The 27,115-nt window shown below is 38.0% G+C and overlaps 1 protein-coding gene across 3 annotated transcripts; it reads right to left on the bottom strand.

The window, feature by feature from the left end:
- Positions 1-6,607: 6,607 nt before the first annotated feature.
- On the bottom strand, positions 6,608-25,558 carry LOC132773336 (bile acid receptor-like). 3 transcript variants are annotated; one of them, XM_060772562.2, is made up of 11 exons: positions 25,222-25,558; positions 16,602-16,727; positions 15,192-15,551; positions 12,537-12,677; positions 11,261-11,388; positions 11,075-11,173; positions 10,871-10,970; positions 9,897-10,025; positions 9,553-9,657; positions 8,347-8,460; positions 6,608-6,907 (listed from the first exon to the last, which is right to left on the bottom strand). In XM_060772562.2, the coding sequence occupies exons 2-11, from the start codon at positions 16,690-16,692 to the stop codon at positions 6,669-6,671; spliced, it is 1,506 nt and encodes a 501-aa protein (XP_060628545.2). In that variant the 5' UTR covers positions 16,693-16,727; positions 25,222-25,558; the 3' UTR covers positions 6,608-6,668. The 3 variants fall into 3 exon arrangements, with proteins under 3 accessions (XP_060628545.2, XP_060628543.2, XP_067324202.1); XM_060772560.2 differs by having other exon boundaries at positions 11,075-11,179; positions 25,222-25,557; XM_067468101.1 differs by lacking the exon at positions 25,222-25,558 and adding an exon at positions 18,559-18,695 and having other exon boundaries at positions 11,075-11,179.
- Between the last annotated feature and the right edge of the window lie 1,557 nt (positions 25,559-27,115).

Here is a 27,115-nt window from a genome sequence, read left to right as displayed (position 1 = left end):
TCATCACACTAGAGAATGAATCCATTTTGAATCCGGTCTCTACCTCCTGCAGAATTTTGGGGTTTGTAGTTTAGTGAGGCTGTTAAAGGCCCCTCCCTAAACTAAAACCCCAGAATTCTGCAGCAGGCAGAAAATGGAATTAAAGTGGATTCATACTCTAATGTGATGAGGTCCAAAGAAACAGGTGCAGAGAATAATTTTAAATCTGGGCATAACTTCTTAAGTGTCTTTGATTGAAGTCACTAATCCAATATTGCAACTTTGAAGGATGAAATTTGTTCATGATATCACCTAATCTTCATTTGTATAAAGTGTTACAATCCCTATTTCATACTCTGACAACAGCTATTCATTGAATGTGAATGAAGCTGCAATCCAAGCAAGTGTAACTGAAAGCAATGCAAGTGTGACTGAATAAATTGTATGTATCAACTACCTCTTTGTTTTCTTTTCTTGTTATTGTTATCTAAAATGTAAAACTAGTAGATTATTGACCATATATAAACATGTCATAAAGTATACAAGCAACAATAAACAATAACAATCTGTTGTTTTCATTACACAACTGCTTTCAGAGGAAGATTTTAATGGCATCATCACCCTATTTCATTCCTTCACTAAATTTTTCGGAGGCTTTAGTGAATGTTGTCCCCCATTCATAACATATTCTTGTTTTTTCCACCACTTCTTCAGTTGTTTCCTTTATTCCACCAAATCCTGTAATATTTTAAAAGAAAACCAATTGCGCGTTCCTTCTATTTTTTATATCAGTTATTTATTTAGTGTGCTGTGTTTCTCCAAGAATGGGGCCCAAGATAGCTTTCGGAGATAATAAAACTAACACATTATGATAAAATGTAAAAAAAAAAATTACTTCATAAAAACTTTTAAAATTCAATTAAAATTACAGTTTCTTTTAAAAAACAAAAGTGTGATAAAAGTCTACTTCATATCATGTTGTTGGCCAGCTTGAGTCCCTATATCTGGAGGAAAGCAGAATAAAAATAATGCAAATAAATAAATAAATATGTGAAACGTAATTGCTGTCATGAAAAGTTCTTTGTCTGGAAAAATGTTTAAAATATTTTTATTGAAAATAATGTGTGAACCTATAAGTAAACTTATAAAAGCACCTTTTTACATTTTGATCCCAAGGATACTGACAATATGAATATAGATGTCTGGGGCCCCTTCCACACAGCTGAATAAAATCTCACATTGTCTGTTTTGAACTGGGATATATGGCAGTGAGGACTCAGGGCCTCCCCACACAGCCATATAACTCAGAATATCATGACAGAAAATCCTACAAGATCTGCTTTGAACTGGGTTATCTGAATCCACACTGTCATACAGGCCCGTAGCCAGGATTTTGATTTGGGGGGGGGGGGGGCTGAGTTTTATTTGGGGGGGGGGGCTGAGTCTGGGTGAAAGAGGGCCTACCCTAGCAAACCTTTTGTATGGTTACCCCAATACCCCCATACATATGAGATATATTGAGAATGGTGATCAGATCATGATATTAATAAACATAACAGTTTAAATAATGTACCAGTAAGGCCTTCTCGCGGACCACCATGAGAATTTCGGGGGGGGGGCTGAAGCCCCTACAGCCCCACCCCCCCCCCACCCCCCACCTCCCCGGCTACATGCCTGCTGTCATATATCCCAGTTCAAAGTAGACAATGTGGGATTTTCTGCCTTGGTATTCTGGGTTATATGGCTATGTGGAAGGGCCCACAGATAACCCAGTACAAAGCAGATATTGGGGGATGTTTTGTCTTGATATTCTGGGTTATATGGTTTTGTCCGAATGTACTGTTATCTTTGAAAAGTAACTTCCTCTCTGCAGCACTGTGTTCTTGAATAATCAGCATTTTCTGTAAACATAAGCCTACTATAGAAATGGGCTAATATGGTAGTAAATCAGGACATATGGTCATTGTGGGAACATCTCTGAACACTATGGTATGGGCTGCTTTTTCCACATGTAACACTCTTGCATTTCCCATTCTTAATCCCGCTGTTTAAATCTCAACTGACATGTTTCCCTGAACAACTCCATTTTTGCCATAGGGAAGTGTTCACAGGAAACAGCCCAGATCTGCATTTATTGTGGAATGAGAGCCGTTTGACACCATTTTCGCTGTCATGGCTGAATGACCACAGAGTAATGGGAACTGTTATCTTACAAGGTCTTTTTAGGCTTCTCTGGCAAAGAGGCTGGGGCTTCAGCAAACTATAGATCCCACAGTTCCCTAGGATGGAGCCCTGGCAGTTCGAGCTGTATTAATTCGACCTCCCCAGAGAACTCTCAAGCCGCTTTTTTATTGGTGTAAGAAGCCAGACATAATGTTTGTTTGTTTTTTGGTGACTTTGTGGTGCCTGGATTTGAACTGTCAGCACCACTTTCCACAAGAAAGGAGAGATGGGGAAGGCTACCTCTGTCACCTTATAATTCAGCTGATAAAGAGAACGTAAAAGCGAGCTCCATTTCGTCTAAGACAGAGATATATATAATATATGTATTGTTATTGGGAAAGGGAGGGGGCGTCAGGAGCGAGCGAGCACCTTTGTGCACGCGCGCCCTCGCTAGCCGTTATTATTTCGGCTGGAAAGGGGGGGGGGGGAGCGCGCGACGCTTTGGCAGGAAAGTAGGAGAGGGGAGGCTAAAGAGCCAAAGGGGGAAAGAGGCGGGAAAGAGCTCGAGGCGAAAGCCTGGCTCCCAACGGAATTTAACGGTCGCCTGGTCTTTTGAAAGCGCGCGCACGGGGGAGGGGGGTGTGCGCGCGCGAGGGAAGGAGAAAGAGAGCGCCACTCTGAGGGAAGGATCCCCCTCCCCCCCCCAAAAAAGTCAGGCACATTCACACAATACATTTACACAAGGAATGCAGTTTGACAGCACTTTTAACTGTCATGCCTCAATGCTGTAGAATCATGGGAGTTGTAGTTTAGCTACAGACCTTGTAAGACTACAGCTCCCAGAGTTTCCTAGCATTGTGCCATGTCGGTTAATAAAGTGCTGTCGGGCTGGACGAACTCTACAGTGCAGGTGCATCCAAATACCCAACTTTTGAGATTTTTCGGAGGATGAGCTCCCGAGCTAATGAAATAAACAGGATTGCTAAAGATACACACCAGAGAGGTCATAATCCCCAGAGGGAAACATTTAAAACCACACATCATCTCAAAAGTCCATAAATGAGCTGATAAAAGTGAAAGAAATCTGTACTTGGCTGAACCAGGGCGCCACTACAAAGAGGATAAAATCCACAGTTTTCATAGGCAAAATAATTCATCATAGATTTCATGTATCAGCTGCAATTAGGGCCATGGAAAGCAAATAGAGCAGACATGGGCAAACTTTGGCCCTTCAGGTGTTTTGGACTTCAACTCCCACAATTCCTAACAGCCTCAGGCCCTTTCCTTTTTTTCCCCCAGCTACTTAAGCCTAAGGCTGTTAGGAATTGTGGGAGTTGAAGTTCAAAACACCTGGAGGGCCAAAGTTTGCCCATGCCTGTTCTATCATCATCACAGAAGACTGGGTGACTTAGGTTTCATATATCAGCTGCAGTTAGGGGCATGGAGAGCAAATAGAGCAGGCATGTGCAAACTTTGGCCCTTCAGGTGTTTTGGATTTCAACTCCCACAATGCCTAACAGCCTAAGGCCCTTTCCTCCCCCCTCCCCAAGCCGTTTAAGCCTTGGGCTGTTAGGAATTGTGGGAGTTGAAGTCCAAAACATCTGGAGGGCCAAAGTTTGCCCGTGCCTGTTCCGTCATCATTACAGAAGACTGGGCTATTTGGAAGACACTGAACTGCGGCTTCCTTTTCCTTCCATAAGCAGCTGAGGAGGGAAATGAAAGGGCCTGAGGCTGTTAGGAATTGTGGGAGTTGAAATCCAAAACACTTGGAGGGCCCATTTCTGAAAAAGAGGCATTTCAGATTTTAGTGATGCTGTGTTAGGTAAGACCTTGTGAAGGCTGCATGTTCCTATTTCCAGAAAAATAGAAATTAGGTAAAAGTTTTGAGGAATGGAACTCTCCTTCCGCTGTATAGAAAGAAACCTGCAGATGAGGTGCTCTTTCCAAAAGGTTTCAAGCAGAGATTTCCAAATTGCATCGCCATGCGTTGGTGTATGGCTGCAGTGTGTAGGTGTGCCTCGTAAACCTAGGGAGAAATATCTGAGTCTATGTGAAATAAGACATACCATGTCACGTGCATTTTTGTGCAGCCAAAGTGCTGATTAGTATCCTTTACTCATGTATTCCAAAGATCTTGGAAATATATGTTATTACCTTACAAATCATATATCTGTGTCCTCATGCATTTTGTTATTACAGTTTATGTATATGTCCATATCTCTTAAAAGAGGCTGTTCTCACCTCTGGTTTGCTAGTAAGGCACATCTAAAAAGAGCTTTAAAATGTTTGGAATGCTCTGGTTTCAAGAAATGGCTGGATGGCCATCTGTTGGGGGTACTTTGAGTGCGATTTCCCTGCTTCCTGGCAGGAGGTTGGACTGGATGACTCACAAGGCCTCTCCCAACTTTATTCTGTTGTTCATTGTTCTAAGGTAAAGGTTTTCCCCTGACATTAAGTCCAGCCATGTCTGACTGGGGGGTGGTGCTCATCTCCATTTCTAAGCCGAAGAGCCAGCGTTGTCCATAGATGCCTCCAAGGTCATGTGGCCAGCATGACTGCATGGAGCGCCGTTACCTTCCCACCAAAGTGGTACCTGTTGATCTACTAACATATGCATATTTTCTAACTGCTAGGTTGGCAGAAGCCGGGAATAACAGCGGGAGCTGTCCCCGGTCCCCAGATTTGAACTGTTGTCCTTTTGCTCAGCAAGTTCAGCAGCTCAGCAATTTCACCCACTACGCCACTGTTCTAGTGATGTGCTATATAAAAAAAGTACTATCATATTGGAAGCATGCATTCATAAACCAGGAATAAAGATCTTTGTTATCATTATACAAACAAAATCAGCTTCTTTGCCACAAAGGACAAAATTGAGAGTGCATTTATTAAATATACACCATTTGGAAATGCAGTCCTAGACACAATATGTTTTTATGTATTAAAATAATAGCTATATGTTCATATATGCCATTTGCACTACAATAAAGTTCAGATGTAGAAGGGGAAAATCATTAAATACGAAGATAACAGATATAAAAACTTCAACACATTTTAAGGCACATTTTTTTTACAAACGTGCTTGAACTAAAGACAGTATAGTAATTTCTGGGTTTTTGTTTCACCCAGAAAATAATAGTAAGATATAAACTGGCTGTTAATTTATCACAAAATATTATCATGACTCATTCATACAAAACTGAATGAGCAACTGCAACTAAAATTTTGAAGCTTATTTATCACATATTCTTTTGAAATCCATTGGAAATGTTGGTTGCAATTGCAACTGAAGACCAGATCATTTAAATTTTAACAGAACTATAGAAAAGTTGAGTCATGAATAAACATAGTCATTATTTGAGTCCAATACACACTGTAGCTGTGTAAAGATAGCCATGGAAACATGGTAATCTTGAAATGGCAAATTATAAATAACATATATTGTGCATCCTTTCCTTGAATATTTGTTTAGGTATTTATTGGATATCTAGTTTAGTGGCTTGCAGGGTGTGGAGAGAGCATGCAGTAAAGTTCAATGTGTTATGCATCTCCAGTGAATCTTGAGTCTTAATGGGAAGATTTAATTCAAGAAATACAGAAACTGCATTAAAAGTTTTAGTCTTGTTCATTCAAGTGAACTGATAAATAAATGGAAAGGGTAATACCATGCACTGCTAGTTATTAGAATTTGATTTGTTGCTGAAATGAAAGTATTTATCTATATTGGGCATATCTTCTAAGAAAACCATAGTCATTGACTATTAAGACCATGTGTTAGTTCACCAGAAACTAAGTAATTGTTACAATATTGTTGGCTATATATTTTATTTCTTTTGTAATATAGAGTTTCAATTATCTAATCCATAATTTCACACATTTGTTCCTTAATTAGAGTTATCTGGAAATGAAGTACTGCTAATAATGTCTAGTACAATTTCTAGTATGTAATTGCTTTGGAATACACAACTTTGGCAAAAAAAAGGCAGGATGTTTGTCATGTAATGACAGGTTTAGAGATTATATATGCATGTGATCAGCACTATCAACTTCTGCTATGGATTCAATGTTTCCAGTTTCACTCTAAACTTGTAACTGTAAAAAACTGTAAGAACTGTAAAAAAATTAAACATATTAGTGACCAACCGAGTCCCTTGCTTTTCTGATGTACTGCTGTTTATATATGAGTTTTCAGCTGCTAACCTTTTTCTATTCGTTGGTCTTAGTGAAATAAAACTACTTTTCAGAACTTCCAGAACCATAACATCTTAAACATCTTCCACTTACCTTCTCAGTTTTGGCGATAATGTGGTAAAGATAAATTGTGCCCATTTTTACCTTTTCAACAGCATAAAAACAGAACTGTATGTTTTTGGAATATAACAATATTTGTATTGATCACAACACAGCATACTTAAAAGAGTCTGTAGCCATTTAACATAAATGAGATTTTTAAAAATACAAGAAATACAAGAACAGAGAAATAGCATGTTTTAGAAAAACACAGTATTAGAACATTTTAGGTAAACTATTTAGTGCAAGTCCCAGATTTCACAAAGTAAAGAGGTTGGCTTAGGATCCCTTGTTCTCCAAGTTACTAGTACTTCTGAGTGGTTATGATTGAGGGTCCTGAGTTCAGTGAGACGCCCTATGAGACGGGCAAAGTGTTGTGGCTCATCAGGGTGAAAGATTTTTGAATACTTGTACAAAATTCCTAAGAAGGGTTCCTGGAGTTTATCCACATGGTCCTTGTTTTTTAGGAGTGGACGATCTGAAAAACATGAAAAATAACATTTCACAAGTTTGGCCACATCTGAGTCTTGTCAATGGCTTCTGAGGCCATATTTAAAACAGTGCATGATTAGATGCCTGGGTCAGGTAATTTGTAATGCTATTTATTAGAAAATGCCATTGTATCTTTTTGGATTTTATTAATTGCACCATTAGAAAATGCATAAGTTTATGGGGTAAACTACCACTCCCATCATCCCGCCCACCCTCACCCCCCCCCCTCGCCAAAACACCACTAACAGTTAAAGTTAGGCATGATGGGTATGTGTGATCCAGATCCATCATCAGTGGGGTTCGCGGTGGTCTCTGGATGTGGGTTAACTCCAACTGCCATCGTCCCAGATCAGTCCCCGCCCCAAAACCACAGCAGTACTTAAAGTCGGTCATGGGGGGTGGGGGGTGGGGTGCCAAGTTTGGTCCGGATTCATTATGGTGGGGTTCACAATTGTCTTTGGATATGGGTGAACCGTAACTCCCATCATCCCAGAAAATACATACATATTTTTCTCACACACACACGCATGATTCCATCTATAGAACATTTAAAAATCAATCTCTACACCAGTCTGCTTTCAGAAGATTTGGGGGCATTTTCACAATTATTTTGTCTCCTGGTGATATTTTTCATTTTACGCTGAGCTTTCAGACAGCATGGTACTTCCTCTCTGCTAGCAGAGAGACAGCTCTTAACCTCTCAATCAAACATATCCTAACCTCTTATACCAAGCAACATCTGGTGATTAAGATTGCCTTCTTATATAAATTAAAACATGCTTAGTATGAGAAAAACATGCTTGTCCTAGTGGTATAGATTTCTCAAAAGTCTGCCATTTGCATGAGTAGTAATCTATTTTATGCATGAATATAACAGATTGCCTGCTGCAAATATTTAATCAAGCAAGAATAATTGACATTTCATCCCAACTGATGGTACAAGTTAAGACCTAATAACTATACTATTTTGAAAAAATATTCAGAGATAACTGTTGGCTGTGCAGCAAAATACAACAAAACACCAAGTCCACAAACAGCAATAACCAATAATGTATTGTTGCTTGTAAATTTTTGATTTTTATATATTACATTATTCTGAGAAATTCAATTATCAACAATTGAAATAAATGAAAAGATATTTGAACTATTACAATTATCATCATATTTGTGACAGATCTCAATACAGACAGCTTTATTTGAAAGTATTCCCTTGCAGTATTTTAACATATAGCATATATAATAGGCACTGTATGCTGCTATTTATTATGCCAAAATTGCTGTAATTCATTCTTTTGGATGCATTCGCTTTGTCAAATACACTTTTGCTAGTTATGTCTACTTGTGATACACATGACTTCATCTTGTTCACAACATGTTCACTTTTAGTATTTTAAATCAGAGCGTATATAAAGGTGCTTATTATACCTGAAAAAAACACAGTAGTTGCCACAAGCAACGCATATTCTGTCTCAGTAACGTTTAGTTCTCCCATGCTTCTGTAGAAGTAAAAGAGTGCAGTGATAAACTCCTCAGTAATACCTGCCAAAGAAGAAAGAAAAAAAATCTCAAATTATAGTTTTATGATTTAATATTGGTTTATTTTTACCTATACGTTTTATGTAAAATAAATCATGCTAAATCCAAGCAGTGATCTGCTTCAAAATCACCAATATCATAGAGTATATCTGCACTGTGTGCCCCCTGGTGGCACAGCTGGTTAAACCACTGAGCTGCTGAACTTGCTGACTGAAATCCAGGGGTTCGAATCCGGGGAGTGGGGTGAGCTCCCGCTGTTAGGCCCAGCCTTTACCAACCTAGCAGTTCAAAAACATGCCAATGTGAGTAGATAAATAGATACCACTTCTGCGGGAAGGTAACAGTGCTCCATGCAGTCATGCTGGTCACATCACCCTTGGAAGTGTCTACGAACAACAGTGGCTGTTTGGCTTAGAAATGGAGATGAGCACCACCCCCAAGAGTCGGACATTACTAGACTTAATGTCAGGGGAAATATTTGCCTTTACTATCTGCACAAGAGAAACATTTACCTTTACTATCTGCACCTTAACTTATATAGCTCAATGGAAATCAATAGAGGTATAGTAGTTTTACAAGGTCTTTAGCCTTCTCTGCTAAAGAGTGCTGGCTCCTCATCAAACCACCGCTCCCACCAATCCATAGCATAGCATTGAGCCATGGCAATTAAAGTGCTGTTGAACTGCATTAATTCTGCTGTGTAGATGCACCTGTGTAGATGCAGACAGATAACTTGCTATTAAAAACCTATAAATCTAGCATTTTTATGAGATTTTTAAACTTTCCAAGATTATTTTTATTCAGTGATGTAATGATTGACTAAATACATATACTCTGAAAGAGAGAAATATAGACTACATTTAGTCTATCATTAAATCACTGGGGTCAGTGTGGTAGGTTGATTTGAGCATTGTATTACAACTCTGGAAACTAGGATTTGAAACCTTGATCAGCCATGAAACCCACTGGGTGACCTTGGGAAAGTCACATTCTCTCAACCCCAGAAAACCCCATGATAGGTTCTTTATAAGTCAGAAAGGACTTGGGTGCATACAATAACAACAAAGACAATCACACTCTGGAAGTCCCCATTACCTGTTGTACTGGTAGATGTTGGACTTTCTTCAGTACGAGACATTTCTATGGAGTAAGTACTTTTATCTTGACCGCATATAGCATGGTCAGAAAATTTTACATGACCTAGAATAAGGGAAATGAAAGTCCATAACTTAACTCTAAAAAATCTTATCATGGAGATATATATTTTCTAATATCATAAAATTCTGTCATTTACCAAAGTGATGTGAGAGAAGCATTTATCCTGAGAAAGTATGCAGTAGTTGGGAAAGTCTGTCTGGCAGGAAATAACTTGCCTCATGACAGGCATGAAGTAAACTGATTTCTAAGACATTATTTAAACTGTGAATACTATAACTTACTTTGCATGAATGATGGCTGACATTCAATTCCTTGTTCATTATAGATCTGGGCAGAGCGTAAAAACATTGCTTCAATTGTTGAGCCTTTCAACAAGGCTATCTGATCATCATTAGCTAAGCTTTCAAACCCTATGAAGAAACAGAAAGGCAACAGAAATTACATCAGTCCTTTCAATAGTGGGTATACATTTGGAATTTGACTTATGGTAGCTCTTCTGTGAAACAAGCTTTTTAAAGTGAGTCTACAAAAATATAGGCATAATCCTGTATTAAAGTTTGAAAGTTAGGCAGCAATTTGCCCTGTATAATTTTAGTTCATTTCATATTGTGAAAATTTTCTAGCATTGCAGATTTAGTTTAGGCACCCATACAAAAAGGTATGGGTACAAATATGATAGTTCTAAAGAACATAAGATGTGAATTCTTTGCATCATGTCACTGTCCAATTCTAGTGATTTGGGCAATTAAGAACAAATTAATTTTTAAGGATCCGAATTTTTATTCAGAGAGAAAAGGCCATCACTTTGTTCACACTTGTACAAGTACAGGTACGGTCACTGACCAGCACAAAACGGGGCACAAGCGTCCTGGGAGGGGAAGGACAACTCACCAGTGAAGCAGTTATTTAATACTTGTAGCTAAACCCCAGCTAATGCATATGCTTGAGACAGATCTCAATATTCTGAACATCAATACGCATTCACTTGGTATAGTGTTCAAAGGAACTCTTAAAACACACTTTATGGTGCATTTGCCTCTGTTTTAAAAACAAATGTTGGAACTCACAAAACTCTACTCAGAATCCCGTAGAACTGAGCCCCAGACACATGTATCAAATTTCACTTCAGTATTTTAAAGATATAAAAATTAACAGACTAGATGCACAGATTTAGAGTAAGATAAAAAGCATACAATCTGTTATGCTAATCAAATTAGTAAAATCATTTTATAAAATTCATTATGGAATATATTACCTGGGAGTCTTTTTGTAAAATCTACAAGTACCTGGACATGAACCATAGCCCTTTCTGAAAGATGTAGAAAATTCTGTTCCGGACTAGAAGTTTCCTGTAGCTAATTAAAATACTAAGGATTAGAAAGATATTAAAAATCAAAATGCCATATTTATAAAAAAAAAAAGTCTTGCTGATTATATACTATATTTTATAAACACATACAAACTTCCTTGCTTCCTCCAATGGAATTGTGCATTTTTGATGGGCAGCCAAAATATGTTCAATGAGCTCATACTCCCCAGGAGTAAATTCCATTCTCTCCTGTGGCTTTGAAAGAAGGATAGGCATAAATGTCAAGGAAATACCAGTATTCAAATGTAATTATTAAAATATGAAGTGTGGCCTTACTTTTAATGGTTTGGTTGTAGAGGATACATGTTTGCTGTCCATTCCTTCATCTTCCATTTTTATGTTACAAAGCAAGGTAGTCTTTTTTCTGAGACGCTTTGATTTACATTGCACTTCTGTTAACAGACCTATAAAATGTAAAATACAGGCATATCTTGGTTAATAAAAAAGAAATGTTTTAGGGTGTTACTTTTTTAACCTTAAATTTAGTACCAGAAGCAGAAATAATAGATAACAGAAATGGATACGTTTCTACACCATGAAAAAAAAATCAAAACCAATAATATGAACCTGTGAAATAAAACAGCAAGGTTAGGGAAGCATTCATAAAAGATATATTTTAAACTAGAAACGACTTGAAAACTTCCACTAAAATGCATCCATAATGTTTTCACCAGACTCTACTTTTTGTATGATTTGATCTGGTGCCTAGATTTAAGAGAGCTTTCCTTTATGAATATGTTGGGAGTAGCTGGTGAGGCAGGTTCATCTGTAGTTCTCTCTTCTGCAGTTCATGCATGCTCAGTAAAGATTATGAAGGAAGCTCCTATTTCCCTTGCCTGTTGTAGGCCAACACTGACAGCTACATTAGGATTGGCTGGAGTAGAATCCAGCTTTCCTTAACTATTCTCCCAATGATGATTTTGCTCTGAAAAAAAAAACACTCACATGGAAGGTAACTCCCATGGAAGGCCCTCCAAAAGCAGATGCTGCTTCATTAAGAGCTTCTTTAGTTATGGAGTCAGTGCTGCAAGCATGTGTTACGTCAAAAACAACTTTATTTCAGCAAGATTATTTCATAATCAACCTTCTCACTACTGAGGCTGTGTTAAAGTGCAATCCCATAGTTGTCTTCTCAAAGGCAAGATCTAATTAGATCAGCATGAATGTAGCCTACTATCAAACACAAAAATACTAATACCCAGAACATCTGAATATAAATGCCACTATATTCAAGAAAGATCTGTTTTAGTTTATTCTGGTTTTACTTTTCATATCTATATCATTTTTACAATTCTGTGTCAATATAATATACTGCGTATTATGGTGATCTTGTATATTTGTATTTTTTTACTTATATTAATATCATCCTGTCTTTAAAAACAGCTACAGAAATCTGTGTGTTTAACAAATATAGCAAACAAATCTTTATAAAGATTAGGGAAGAGATCTTGGCTAAAACTTCCAAAAGAGGAGGGGAACTATTTAGTTAGTAGGAAATTTCCTTAGCTGAGCAGCATGTCTGAGAGAAGGTTATTATAATATAGGCACTTACATTCAGCTAGCATGCCTACAGCTTTACATTTCTTTAGGCGGCACTCCTGACATTTTCTTCTCATATACATGTCCATTTCACAGTGACCACCATTCTTGCATCTGTAGATTGCATTTTTCGTAATGCTGCGTCGAAAAAATCCTAGCGATTAATATAATTTGGAATTATGAGAATAAAAATAAGAAGAAACCACACATTTTTCCCCAGCAGGGTTCTTATCTTAACTGGCAAAGACTATTATTTACACAGACATAATAAATAATTGAAGAAGAATATATCAAAATACAGGCAGTCCCCAAGTTATGAAAAAGATAGGTTATGTAGATCTGTTCTTGAATTTGTATGTAAGTCAGAACAGGGACATTTTTTAGGTGTTACTCCAGCCATATAAGGTAAAAGGTTGTCCCCTGACATTCAGTCATGTCTGACTCTGGGGTGTGGTGCTCATCTCCATTTCTAAGTCGAAAAGACGGCATGGTCCATAGACACCTCCAAGATCATGTGGCCGGCATAACTGCATGGAGCGCCGTTACTTTCCCGCCGCAGCGATACCTATTGACCTACTCACATTTGCATGTTTTTGAACTGCTAGGTTGGCAGAAGCTAGGGCTGACAGCGGAAGCTCACGCCGCTCCCCAGAATCGAACCTACGACCTTTTGGTCAACCAGCTCAGCAGCTCAGTACTTTAATCCACTGTGCCACCAGGGTCTATATATATTACACTATTTATATTCCGCCCCTCTCACCCCACAGGGGACTCAGAGCGGATTACAATGCACATATACATGGCAAACATTCAATGCCATTTAGACATACGACATATATAGACAGACACAGAGGCAATTTAACATCCCAGCTTTTCCAGCTTCATGGGGTTATGCTCAATTCTGGCCACAGGGGGAGCTGCCGCTTCACCATCCACTTGTGACACCGGGTCCTTTGATGGAGCATTTCCTCATTCTTCTACATACTGCTGGAAGGTTTTATGTACCATCCTTTGGATAGCATAGGGAAGGGTTAACACCTCTGTGGTGTTTGTTTTACTGTCTGTGTCCCTGTTCAGAAGATTTCACCTTACTTTCTGTTTCGGTGATAACAGAACTTTGAAAAATTTGGTATGTTGTGGAAACGAGAATTGGTGAGAAAGATTCAGTTAAGATACCTTTTCCCTAGATAATTCTTTCAGGAGTGAATGTCCCTTCCTAGGTATAGATTTCTCTCACTTCCTGTTGTCTCTACCCAGTTTTTAGTCTGTAATCATATACTCAATTATCTAGGAGCAGGCCTGAGAACGAAGCAAGACAATATTGACAGAGCAGAGGAAGGCTGTGACCATGTTAAGAAAGGTTGTCCCCAAATGTATTCTAGCCCTTCAGTTCTGAACATGTCCACTGTGCTCAGCCACTGATTGTTAGTTATGATGGTTATGTTTTATGATGTTTTTATATGTATTTTCTTGTTTTATTGTGTGATGTTTTTAATTGTGCTTGGTCCCAATGTAAGCTGCCCTGAGTCCCTTTGAGGAGATGGTGGCGGGATACAAAAATAAAATTATCATCATCAATCCCACAATATTATGTATTGTTGATAAAAGCATAAATTATAATAAGCCAGAAATGTTGCATATCTTTATTTATTTATTGCATTTACTATAAATAAATAAATATTTATAAAATTAGATATCATTATAAATGATAAAATTATATATTACTGCAAAGGCTGTGCAGCACAAGTAGCTGCCTGCATGTTCACTTTGGCTTAGCCAGCAAAAACAAGAGTGGAAGAAGACCTGTGGTGGATCAGAGGAGCAACAGGAGCCGGGTTAAGTGGACAGACAGGCGGGCGTCCTTCCTCATTTACAGAGAGAAAAGGAGGAATACAAGAGAGAACCTGCCATCTCTCTTAGCACTTATGTTCCCAAACATTGAAACTCCAGCAGCCTCATCAGCTGAAATTCTCTAGTTTCCAGAAGCAATTCTATAGAGATACTGTCAGCATGGTATAGTGGCTTTAGTAGATACCAGGGTTCAAATCTTCAGTAGGCAATGGAAACTCACTGGGTGATCTTGGGCAAGTCACAGTCTCTTTTCCTCTGACAAATGTAAAAACTCCTCAGAACAAATCTTGCCAAGAAAATCCAACAACACTGTCAGGGAGTGCTAAGATGCTTATGCTTACCCAAATGGCTAGGTACCAAAGATCAGTACCATAAAGGCTCCTGTGTAATTGAATCCCCCCCCCCCCCCCCCCGGTTTACAGCTATCTTTGCATTCATTTAATAGGGTCTTATATGTTTTGCTCTTGATATATGTTATGGTTTGAACAATTTTATAGTTTCATTCATTATTTTGCCATTGTCTTCAAGATAGTCACATTGTTGGTTGCTTTAGTTAGTAATATTAATCACTGTATTCTGTGTTACTGCTATTTTGCAAAAAATGTACATATAAATATGCAAAATTCATATTAAACTGTTTGTTAATCTTGAGCCCCACACAAACACATGCACTTTATCAGTAATTCCAGGACTCCTGCACATAAACCTCTGTTTGTCTCCTTGGTTTCAAATAACCAATATTTAGACAATCAGTGTTCTATTTTCAAGCCTTTCAAACAGGAGCACCCAATCATAATCACAATTATTTTCCAGTTACCTTTGCAGCCTTCACAGGTAAGTGCATTGTAATGATATCCAGACGCTTTGTCTCCACAAACCACACAGAGTTCCTCCTGGCCCTTTATTCGCAAGGCTGAATGACTAAGCCTAGGTCGCTTTTGTCCAGAATATCCTCCCCCATCGTGAGCACCCATGCAGGAAGGCTTACTGAGTTCACAATTGCTGATGATGTATTGCCCATCACTATACGGAGAGTCCAAGTTGTGTACACTGTAATGCGTCTGAGGAGATTGTGCCTGTAACATGGGAGGAAACTGAACCGATGAATACTGACAGTAAGAAGCAGGCTGGCAGTCAAGATCTTGCAGAGGATAACCAATGTGTTCTGGCAACACATCTAGGAAAAAAATCACACAAATGGGATATTAATTTTGGATCTAACATCTCTGAATAATAGATTTATTTTATTTATTCATTCATTCAGTTAGTCACATATTTGTTTCTAACTGAAGGATATTCCACTCTGAAGATACTCCTATACTAACTCGTAGGTTACTTAAAATTAGTAAAACAAAGTACTCCCACACTATTATTTTGCAAAGACACAGCACAGAAAGAAAAAAGAACGAGGAAGGAAAAAGCACAAATTCTTGTAAACAGCCATATGAAATGAACTGCAAACCAAGGCCTTTATGAACAAAATGTAACCGCCAAAAATACCTACATACAAAACTGCTTTTGGATCAAACATAAATAACAGAAGAATCAAAGAAGAATACATTTGTGCAGTAAATAACTTCTATAAACAAAAACAAAAGTGCTGATTAATAAATGATATAGGTAGTCCAAATGTCTGATAAGGATAATATTGGTTCAACATTTCAGGTGCTTTTCATCTGGTTTCTGCCAGTTTGACTGGCTAGAATGGAAATATATAGTAGTTGTTTTTGTAGGGCAGGGTGGTTCCAGAGACTGCTCTGCAGACACTATTGCTTGTCATGGAGGGCTTTGCCTCCAGTGAATATTTGATGCTATTATTAGAAATTTCAATGTGTGTATTTACTATTTGAGTCCCTCTAACTTTGAAGGGAGTTACTGTCTAGTGCAGGAGTCCACAAACTTTTCAAACAGAGGGCCAGTTCACAGTCTTCCAGATTATTGGGGGAATGGATTATAGTTCTCAACCTGGGGACCCACAGGTTGAGAACCACTGCCAAGCATTTGAACAGAGAGTACAGTATTTCTGAATGGGAGAAAGGTGGGAAGCCCAAGACATCAAAAGGGCATGCCTTAAACATTCAAGAAAAGATTATTAAAAAGAAACATTGTGATTTACTGTGAAGTACATAATAGCTGTAGGCAAGGCATTCAGCATAATAACTTTAAGAAAGACATTACAAACTTTCTTGCATACACATTGATTTTCTCTCTCTTATGTTTGACTCACCATAATACTGAATTTGTTCACTAAGGCAGTACCCATCAGGTACTGTCATAAAACCGTTTGCCATGTTCTGCTCCAGTTCCCACTGCTTCATTCAGCTAAAGTGCTCTGTTCATCCAAAGAGCAAACCTAAAGAAGAGAAACACTGCTAGTTATTTTTATTCTTCATGAAGCAAGAGCTGGCTGTCTGAAGCAGTTTATGAGAGGAGAAAAAACTTCAGAGATTTCATTAGAAATATCCCTAAATAAAAAAAACACCATAGTTTTCACATGATTACAACATCCCATATCATATTGGTGCTAATGAAAATAACCAAGAACATGATTGTATTGTATTTGCCTTGACATTAATTATAAAATCATAATTGTATCTCTTCTTAATACATCTCACCTTTCCATATACTTTCTCATTTGACATTTCATTAATTAGTGTGACTAATGGCTTACCATCTTCCAGACATACAAAATCAGCAGTCCCTCCATAGAAAGTCTCCTCCACTATCTCAGTTTATGCAGTAAAAGGGTGGGTAAAGGGGAAATCTTGCTCTAAGGACACATAACTAAGTCTAGCACCATTACAAATTACTAATTTTGCACTAAAGCTCTGCAGTTGTATGTATGTGTGTGTTGTTTAATAAAAGCAGTAAAGTAAGCATGGTTGCTGAAAATAATTAAGAGATTTAAAGCATCCTGAAAATAGAAATGGTGCAAAACAATATTTACATTCTGAAAAGATTGTAATTGTAACTTAGTGTTTATATTTATTATTGAACTCTTCATTAAAAAATCAATTAAAGCAAGATGTTTAAAATGGGGCTATTTGTGTATTCTGTACATTTTAATTTATAAAGAAGGAAGAGTGCTGGAGTTCTGGGTACAAAACCGTAAAAGTGAACAGAAGTGAAAGTGGCACTTTTTTCTTCCCACTGAAACCTTTCAACTCACCTCAAAAATTGCAGAAAATATCTCTGGATATAAGAGGAAATTGCCTCCTCCCAATCCAATGTTTAAAAAGTGTTGTTGTGTGACTTCAAGTTATTTCTGACTTATGACAACCCCAAGGCAGCCCTATCATGGAGTTTTATTTGGCAAGATTTGTTAAGATGGGAGTTTGCCTCTGAAGTTGGAACAGTGGGACTTGCCCAAAGTCTCCCAGTGGGTTTCCATGCCCAAATGGGGATTCAAATCCTGTCTCCAGAGTCATTATTTAACACTAAATCCATGCTGGATCTTTTTACAATAGTATCTGTGACTACTTTTATTTCTGATGAGGGAAAACTTAATATTCTTCCATATGAAAAAGTAGGTTGCTATAATCATCTTGCTTTAACAGACCAGTCGTCATCTTGCATAACCTTTCTGTTCTGTTTTCTGTTCAGCTTTATGACAAAGCCTCTAGTGCTGACTGAGTTGACATGGTGGCATGACACAAAATGTACAGTTTCTTTAGGCACTAAAAAGTTCTGTGCTCTAGTTTTTCTGGGAAAAAAGGAAAACTTCACAGGGATTGAGAAGGTAACTAACCATCAGTTTGACATTGCTCAAGTCACAAGGGTCCAAATGCCAAAAAAGGTAAGGAAGTCAGTCAGTAATGCTAAAGAGGTTCGCCAAGTCAGCATTATTAAAAGAAGCAGTTACAATGATTATAGCAGGAGTAAGAATCATATGGCCATCCAGATATTGTGAGACTGATCCCAATATTCCTCGTCATTGATAAAGCAGGATAGAGGTGCTTGGACTTGTAATCCAGCAACATTTTTAGGACTACATAATTCTCTTTCTTGATCTCTCATTTTAAGCAATGCTTCTCAAACTACCTAATGTGCAGGATCGAAAGGTTTTCTCGCCAATCTTTCAGTTATCAGTACCACATTTGGGCTCATTGGCTACATGTAGCCAGCATGACTGCATGGAGCGCCGTTACCTTCCCACCTGGAGCGGTACCTATTGATCTACTCACATTTGCATGTTTTTGAACTGCTAGGTTGGCAGAAGCTAGGGCTGACAGCGGAAGCTCATGCCGCTCCCCGGAATCGAACCTGCGACCTTTCGGTCAACAAGCTCAGCAGCTCAGCGCTTTAATCCACTGCGCCACCGGGGGCTCCCTTTCAGTAGCATAGAAACTATATAATGAGTATATTTTGCTAATTGTAACTTTGGCTATTATTGCTTGGGTCTGTGGGAGCAGCTGATACTACACTGATTAGTGTTTAATTTCCTACAAAACCTTTTGTCACTGCATCCTGTTAATGTTAAAGAATAACCATTATTTTGAAAACTGTCAGTGGGAGCCAAAATCCACTTACTGACCCAAACTAATCCAACAATTATTTGGTGCCAGCCCTCTAGTTTTAATATAATTTCAAGGGAATTGGAATGTAAAAACTTCCTTAAAACTCTTGATTTTATTAAAACAACTGCAAAAGTTGAGAAGCTTACTCATGGCACATAAAACTGTTGTTTACGCATTCCCAAACAGATACATGTTTCTGTCATGTTCACAACCAATGCTCACACAGATGTCCTATTTGCTTTTCCAGTACAAAGTAGCAAAAGATGAAAAGGTATGGCATAGAAAGAATGCTGCCTCATGCTATCTTTACTTGTAAATATTTGTTCCAAATAGAAGTGCCTTGATGAATCATGAAACCATTATCAATGAGATCAATTGTTTAACTGGGCACGTACAAAGTCCACATATTTTAATCTATAGTCATGTATTTTAAAAACAGTTTAAGTACTTTAATTCAAATTTCCATAACAGTTTGAGAATTGCTTACATTACATTTTCTTTAACAGATGTGCTAACAACATTAAAAAAAACCTAGGGAACAATGCAGTCTCTCACCAAATCCTTTACTTCCTCTTCTGTGCAGGATTTCCCTACAAAAGTGGCACATAAACCAGAACTGCCATTCTGCACACTATATACAAGTTGAATCATGCTAGCCTAGCTCAATATAAAATATATTTTATGCTATGTACTGAGAAAACCCACTGATTTTAAAATTGAATGATTAAACTGTCTTCCATGACTGTAGAGATGCATGATGAGATTCCATCACAGAGTGTTCTGGTCCACTCATGCATCTTCTGTTTCTCAGAAAGCACCAGTGAGCAGATCAGCCATTGCATTTTAGCTTTACCAATGGGGTTGGTATATACCATCTGCTATTAAACGCCAAGACAGCTTCCCAGCTGATATATGCTTCCAGTTTTTGGACTGGGGGGTTTAACATCTAAGTTAGACAAGCAGCAGGCAATGTTTTTGAGGCTCCTTTTCCAGTTCTCTAGGTGTGTCCCAACTTGCATCTTGCTGGTAGAATCTGGGGAAATTCCCTGTCAACAAGAGCTTGGTGGTTGGCACTTAAATATTGGCTTATGGTCCATGTTTTCAGTTTGGGTTCAGGTCTAATTTATCATCTATCCCAGGATGAGTACACAAGTAGCTGGTTTAAGTTTGTTTCTAAAAGAAAAAAGACTCTTCTATTGGCCTTTCTTTATCCCTCTTAATTCACCTGGATTTCGACATGGTACTTAAATCTATCAAATGAAGATTGTGGGACATTGCCTTCTGTGAACTGCATTTTTGCTCATATGTTTCTTGTTCCCCAAGCACATTGTTTATACTCTTTGCTGGGCCACTCCACAGAGGCAACTATCTTAAGAATCTGACTTTTGCCAAATATTGCTGCCTAAGTACTTATTCTCCAAGACAAAATGTAATATGTTCACCTCAAAAATGCTTTGAGGAAGCATTTCAGAGGGTAAGTTGAATGTCTGTTTGTTTTTTCATGTCAGGAGCGACTTGAGAAACTGCAAGTCACTTCTGGTGTGAGAGAATTGGGCGTCTGCAAGGACGTTGACCAGGGAACACCCGGATGTTTAATGTTTTACCATCCTTGTGGGAGGCTTTTCTCATGCCCCCACATGGAGACCTGGAGCTGACAAAGGGAGCTCAACCCACTCTCCCCAGATTCAAACCACCGATCTGACCATTGGCTAGGGCTGCTGGAAGCTCTGTACAACAAAATCTGGAGAGCTTGATGATACTCATCCCTGGGCTACATGGAATACAAAATAACAGTTTCCTCTCCAACTTAAAGGCTGCATTCCAAATTCAGTAAATAATAAGAGCTTCATATATTATGAAAAAGGTGTAAAATTAATAATATCCTAATTCAATAAATGCAGTAGTGATGAACTTTGAAAGATGAAACCTGAACATGCAACCTCAAACTCGGCACAGTTATTCAGCAGGCATTCTTTTTAAACTTCAACAAAGAAATCACTCAGTTGGCAACATGTAATTAATGGCAAAAAATGTGATGTTTGTTCTAGCTATTACACAATGTAGAGCATAGGTCTTGAAGGAGACCCCCCAGGGAGCGCTTCCAAATGTTTGAAATGACTGTACATTAACATTTATCGTAAATATTTTGACAGTAGTGTCAAAAGGGAAATTTTTTGACCAGAGAGAATTTTAGGAATTTAAGCTGAAAGTCTTCTCGCATTTCTATAGTGCACTCATATCCTGGGAAAGAAAATAAGGTTACAGCAAAGTCACCAGATTTGGATACATGACTATTTGAATCTTGATTTGGATCCTGACCTAGCCTTTTCTTCAGCTCCAGATCCACAAAAATTGCTGATAATAAATAATAAATAATAATAAATTCCATGGATTCCACAGAATGTGGCCCAACATTAACTAATGAGGACATGATTATGTTCCACATTTCCTATTGATACTATCAGAGGAAACCTTCATCTGTGATTCAAATATTTAGTAAATAAATATGTAATCATCCCCAAAGCAACAAACTTGTATCCTAAAAATATTAATGCTAATTGGGTTGTTGTAGGTTTTTTCGGGCTATATGGCCATGTTCTAGAGGCATTATCTCCTGATGTTTGGCCTGCATCTATGGCAAGCATCCTCAGAGGTAGTCATTCTTGCCATAGATGCAGGCGAAACGTCAGGAGAGAATGCCTCTAGAACATGGCCATATAGCCCGAAAAAACCTACCACAACCCAGTGATTCCGGCCATGAAAGCCTTCGACAATATATTAAAGCTAATTATTATTGTTTTTGAACCAAGTGGTTTTTGCTTAATGTATTGTGAACTTATGAGTTTTATTATTTATTTATTTATTTACGACATTTATATGCTGCTCTTCTCACCCCGAAGGGGACTCAGAGCGGCTTACAAGGTATATATACATACAATATATTATGTTGTTATATACTGCTTTAAGGACTGTCTTGGCGGAAAATGGCTTTGTAAATTACTGAAATAAAAAATGAAAGTACTAAATAAAGCTGTAGCAGAGGCACCAACTGGGCCATGACCTCAATGAAGCTAAATTCTACCTCAATTGCGACAAAATTTCTACCAAAACAATTATACCTAGACAATAGATGGAAATAGGCTATCCTTTGTGTTGACTGACATGTGAGGCAAACACAAAACAAATTTCATCTGTACAGTGGTTCATAGTTTGCAAGTATGCTTGTACACTCCCTGCAAACTACAGTTATGCATGATTGCCACACAGGATAACTTACATAAGGGTTTTATGCTATTTTATCATGTTTAAATATCTCTCATGTTTAACTAGCCAGTGTGGTGTAGTGGTTTGAACACTGAGTTATGACTCTGGGGGTTAGTTTCCAACCATGGAAACTAACCCCCCTCTGAACAAATGCTGTGAGTGTGCTGGGAACTACTTGAAGACATTCAACAACAAATATAGTATTCCAACTCCATCTCAAAAATCCCATTTCAATTGCTAAATTTTACGCAACTGTCTGCATTCATAAACATTTTATACGATATAAGGATACTTTCAGATAGTTGCCTTTACTGAGAACAAGCATGTCAATTCATCATACTGGATACAAATAAGCTACACTAAAAATATACAGATCTTTGTGCCGATTGATCCTAGAGCAAATGGAATAACAGGATCCCAACAGGATGCAAAACCATTTTAGTGTATATACCACTGTAGGATGCACTTAATTCTTTTACTGAAACACGTTTTCTACCACTCCTTTCAGGTATCATAGTTTGTGAAAGAGGCAGCAAACTAGACATTCTTTCAGAGGAGGGTTGGCCAGTATAAGCAAGTGAAATTTAAACATCGCAAATGAAATACACAGTAAGGTAAAGGTAGTCCCCTGACATTAAGTCCAGTCATGTCTGACTCTGGGGTGTGGTGCTCATCTCCATTTCTAAGCCGAAGAGCCAGTGTTGTCCGTAGACACCTCCAAGGTCATGTGGCCGGCATGACTGCATGGAGCGCCGTTACCTTCCCGCCAGAGCGGTACCTATTGATCTACTCACATTTGCATGTTTTCGAACTGCTAGTTTGGCAGAAGCTAGGGCTGATAGCGGAAGCTCATGCCGCTCCCCGGAATCGAACCTGCGACCTTTCGATCAACAAGCTCAGCAGCTCAGTGCTTTAACCCACTGCGCCACCGGGGGCTCCAAAATACACAGTACTGTATATAAAATGGATAAAGGATCAATTAGTGTCTTTTTATTTTTGAGATCTCAAAGTAATTGCTATTTGCAAGTCCTTACTAGGGGAAGAGCTACTGAATCCTATTACTATAACCTATTTAAAAGTTCTTTGTGTAGACCCTTAGAAACAGTTCTGCCTAAATTTATGAAATAAATGAAATCTACAGCTCTATTTTATTTGATTAGTTTCACAGAATCTGAAAAAGCTAGAAGTTTGCCAACACTATTTAAAAGCCACATCCTCTTCTACTTTCTATTAGTAGGTTCTATAAATCATTATTTATCAAACCTTTTTTTAAAAAAAAATGGCTTTCTATTTTAATTTAAAAGGATCAGCTATTAATGTATTAACATACTCTATTTCAAAAACTAGTGCATGACAGGCAAATGCATAGAATCTATAGTGAGAGATACTAGCTTTCTTAGTGGCCAATTAAGCTGATAACATTTTTATGTAGAGCTCAAGCCCATGTTAAAAGCAAAGCAGCAAGGGGTCTCAAAAGACTGCATCCCTGTGTATATAGCAAAGGAAAAGAGGGAACCCCTGCCATTTTTAATAGTGGATAGGTTGAGGAAATGATTTAATGGACGGCATATAACTGTTTTAAAATTACAGTGAATTTGATCAGAATTATTGTTTCAGTCCCACTGATTTCAACGAATCAATTCTGTAAAACTCAAATCAACCCATGCTTGAGTTTAGATATTGGAGACACAGTCCCCTATTTCTCCTTCCCTCTTCCTTTTATTTATTAACACGCTACTTCTATCGGGCCTAATACCACATTTGGCCAAATAACTTTTATTCAAGAAGGTGAACTTCATTTGTTTACAACCCAAAGAGTGCCAATCCTATGCAAATATCATATTATTTAACTAACAAATCTCTCATCTATAAAACATTATGATTTTGAAATTTGGTATACATTGCAAAATTGATTAAATTCTCAAGTAAAGTGGATTGTGCCATATTATTCAAACGGATCTCATCGGCAAGGGCATTTTAAAATTGTTACTGGTTGTCCATTTTTCTGTTCAGAGATTATGTCTTGTCATTCAAACTATGCTGCGAATAATTTTGGTTTTTTGTTTTGAGGGCTTTTTTAAAAGGACAAAGTCTGTTTAGAGCTACAAATAGACGCAGGCCCGTAGCCAGGATTTTGATTCGGGGGGGGGGAGGGGGGCTGAGTTTGTTTCGGGGGGGGGGGGCTGAGTCTGAGTGAAAGAGGGGTATACCCTAGCAAACCTTTTGTATCGTTACCCCAATACCCTCATGCATATGGGATATATTGAGTATGGTGATCAGATCATGATATGAATAAACATAACAGTTTAAATAATGCACCAGGAAGGCCTTTTCATGAACCACCATGAGAATTTCGAGTGGGGGGGGGGGGGCTGAAGCCCCCCAAGCCCCCTCCCCCTGGCTACATGCCTGTATAGACGCATCCAAATTCTAGCAATTTTTAAAGTTATCCTCCAGCAGAAAATACCTGATTAGAAAGAAGAAACACCTCTATAGCAATGATCAAAGGTTAGAAAAAATGCTTTAAAATAAAATGGATCTGAAATTACAAAATATATATGTTATAGGATTACTTTTATTTCTGGTTTGTAGTAACTTGCAGGAGGCGTTGAAACAGGGATGGGAATCATGCTGTCCACTGATTCAGTTGAATATATCCAGTCACCTCCACTGGGTGTTCAAAAAAGCTAGAACTAGATGTCCACATGGACGCACCGCTATTACTTTTTTAATGCCTTTCACAGGTAAATAAGTTCTGATATGGCCTACAATTTATACAAATATAATAGATTCTATTATCCTGCACATGATAAAAGGAAATATGTTTACTATGTACCTACTGTAAGCAGGTACTGTATAGTTGAAAGTTCTGTTTGTGTGCTAACATTTTAAAGAGCAGATAAATTCAATTAAAATAAAATAAAGATTTAAAAAGAATAAAATAGCAGAGCATTTCACTATAATTAGTATTGCATTTTGAAAATCAAATGACAAGCATGACATAACTTTTATCATCGTGCCACAGTGAAATAGTCATACATTTACAAAAGAACAAGTAATACTTACTCAGATTAGTCTCACAAAGCTGTCTTATATTTTCTCTTTACTGTACATCTAGAGCCGAGATATCCTATTCCTTATTTATCAGTGTCTTTCGTTCAGTTTGGCTCCAAACACTTTGCAGAGCAGTGAGCGCTTCACTATATCTGAGAGACACAAACTTCCCACACAGCCGTCCTGAGGGTCAAAGCAAGGGCAGCTGCAAGACCACATAAATCAAATAATAACTGAATCATCAGGGACAGGGGCCATTAGGACCCACACGTCACATTTTCCCAACAGGCTCTCCAGCCAACTTTCTAAACTTTTCTATTGCACTGCTTTAGAGTTTGCTGTTTCCTCATTGGAATTGCTTCATATACTGACAACGTTGCACATTATTAGTACAGATTGTCCATTCTGGTTAACAGAAAGGCAAATGGCAGTCATTTTGTAACATGAAACAGTTTGGTGAAGTGGTTAACATACCAGATGAGAATATGAGGGACCTGAGTCGCAACTACTTTCAATCACAAAAACACAATGGTTTGTGGTTGTTTGTGGTTAAACCTAACTCTTATCACAAGGCTGCTGTAAGAGGAGAAAAAATGGGAAAGCTACATATGCCATCCTGTTCCTTTTAAAAGAAAATGCAATAAATAAATAAATAAATGCAATAATACTCATGTCTTGGGTTAATTCTAATTCTTTATCACAGAATCATCTTGCTCAATGGACTTTACAAATAGCCCAGGCAACATTGTCTTTTACTAGTAGCCTCCCTATATATTTCTCCCTAATGTTTCTGTCTTTTTTTCTTCCTCTTATTCCCCAAAACACTAATGAAAAAAGGAAGAATAGCTGCACAATGTATTTTTATTAGTGATGGGAGAACACCACATCTAGAAGCACACCATAGACTACTGCAACAGCCTGTTCTGGGGTTTGCCTTGGAAGCCTCATCTGATAGAGAAGGCACTAGGGGTAAAATTTTAAGGCCATAGTACTACGCCAGTTCTGCATCCATTTCACTGTCCACCTGTTCCGTTCTGTGGCAATCCAAAGCATTGCTTTTAATTAAACAACAGAGGGCCATGTATGTCCTGTTGAACCTGACTGGAACATTCAGATCAGCTGCTGTCTGGAGGCGTATTTGAGTGCCTGCCAGGACAGGTAGAGAGGCTGACAGGAAAAGTACATAGAACTTTCTCAATGATTGGCCCTAACAGAAACCCTTCACTCATACAATAGGTTTATCCCCCTCCATATTCCCTCTTAAGTAGCCCTAGAAATATTTTTAAATAATTGAAAGTCTTGGTCAATAGTTTTAGTATGTTCATTTTTGTACCCTTGGTTTTAGTTCTTATAACCGTTTTGATTAATGACTTGCTAAAAATTAGGGGACTGTATTTTTATTGTTCTTAATGTTTATTATCCTTTTAATATCAAAATGTATTTTCACTGAGGTTTTTATTTTGTGTACACCATATATATTGAACATTCTTTAGGTCAATATGGACAACATTATTCTTCATGTGTGTCTTCAAGCTGTTTCTGATTTACAGTGACCCTAACGTGAACCTATCATAGAGTTTTCTTGGTAAAGGTTGTTCAGAGGGGGTTTGCCTGTGTCTTCTTCTGAGAGAGTGTGACCTGCCTAGGGTTATCTAGGGGGTTTCCATGGCTGAATGGGGATTTGAACCCTTGTCTCCATTATCATAATCCAATGCTCAAACAACTACATCACACTGGCTCTTTGGGCAACAATTGGTCCTCCGCATATTGTTGAACTTCAATTTCTATAGCAAGCATGGCCAATGATGGACTGACACCCAGCAACATCTGGAGGGACACAAGTTGTCTATCAGTATTCTACATAATATATTTTCTATGGGGCTCTGCTGTCCTAATTGAATTAGGA

Source organism: Anolis sagrei, chromosome 4 (assembly GCF_037176765.1).
Source record: "Anolis sagrei isolate rAnoSag1 chromosome 4, rAnoSag1.mat, whole genome shotgun sequence".
In the NCBI taxonomy this organism is placed as follows: domain Eukaryota; kingdom Metazoa; phylum Chordata; class Lepidosauria; order Squamata; family Dactyloidae; genus Anolis; species Anolis sagrei.
The sequence above is the reverse complement of the archived record's forward strand: the minus strand, read 5'-3'. Positions and strand labels throughout refer to the sequence as shown.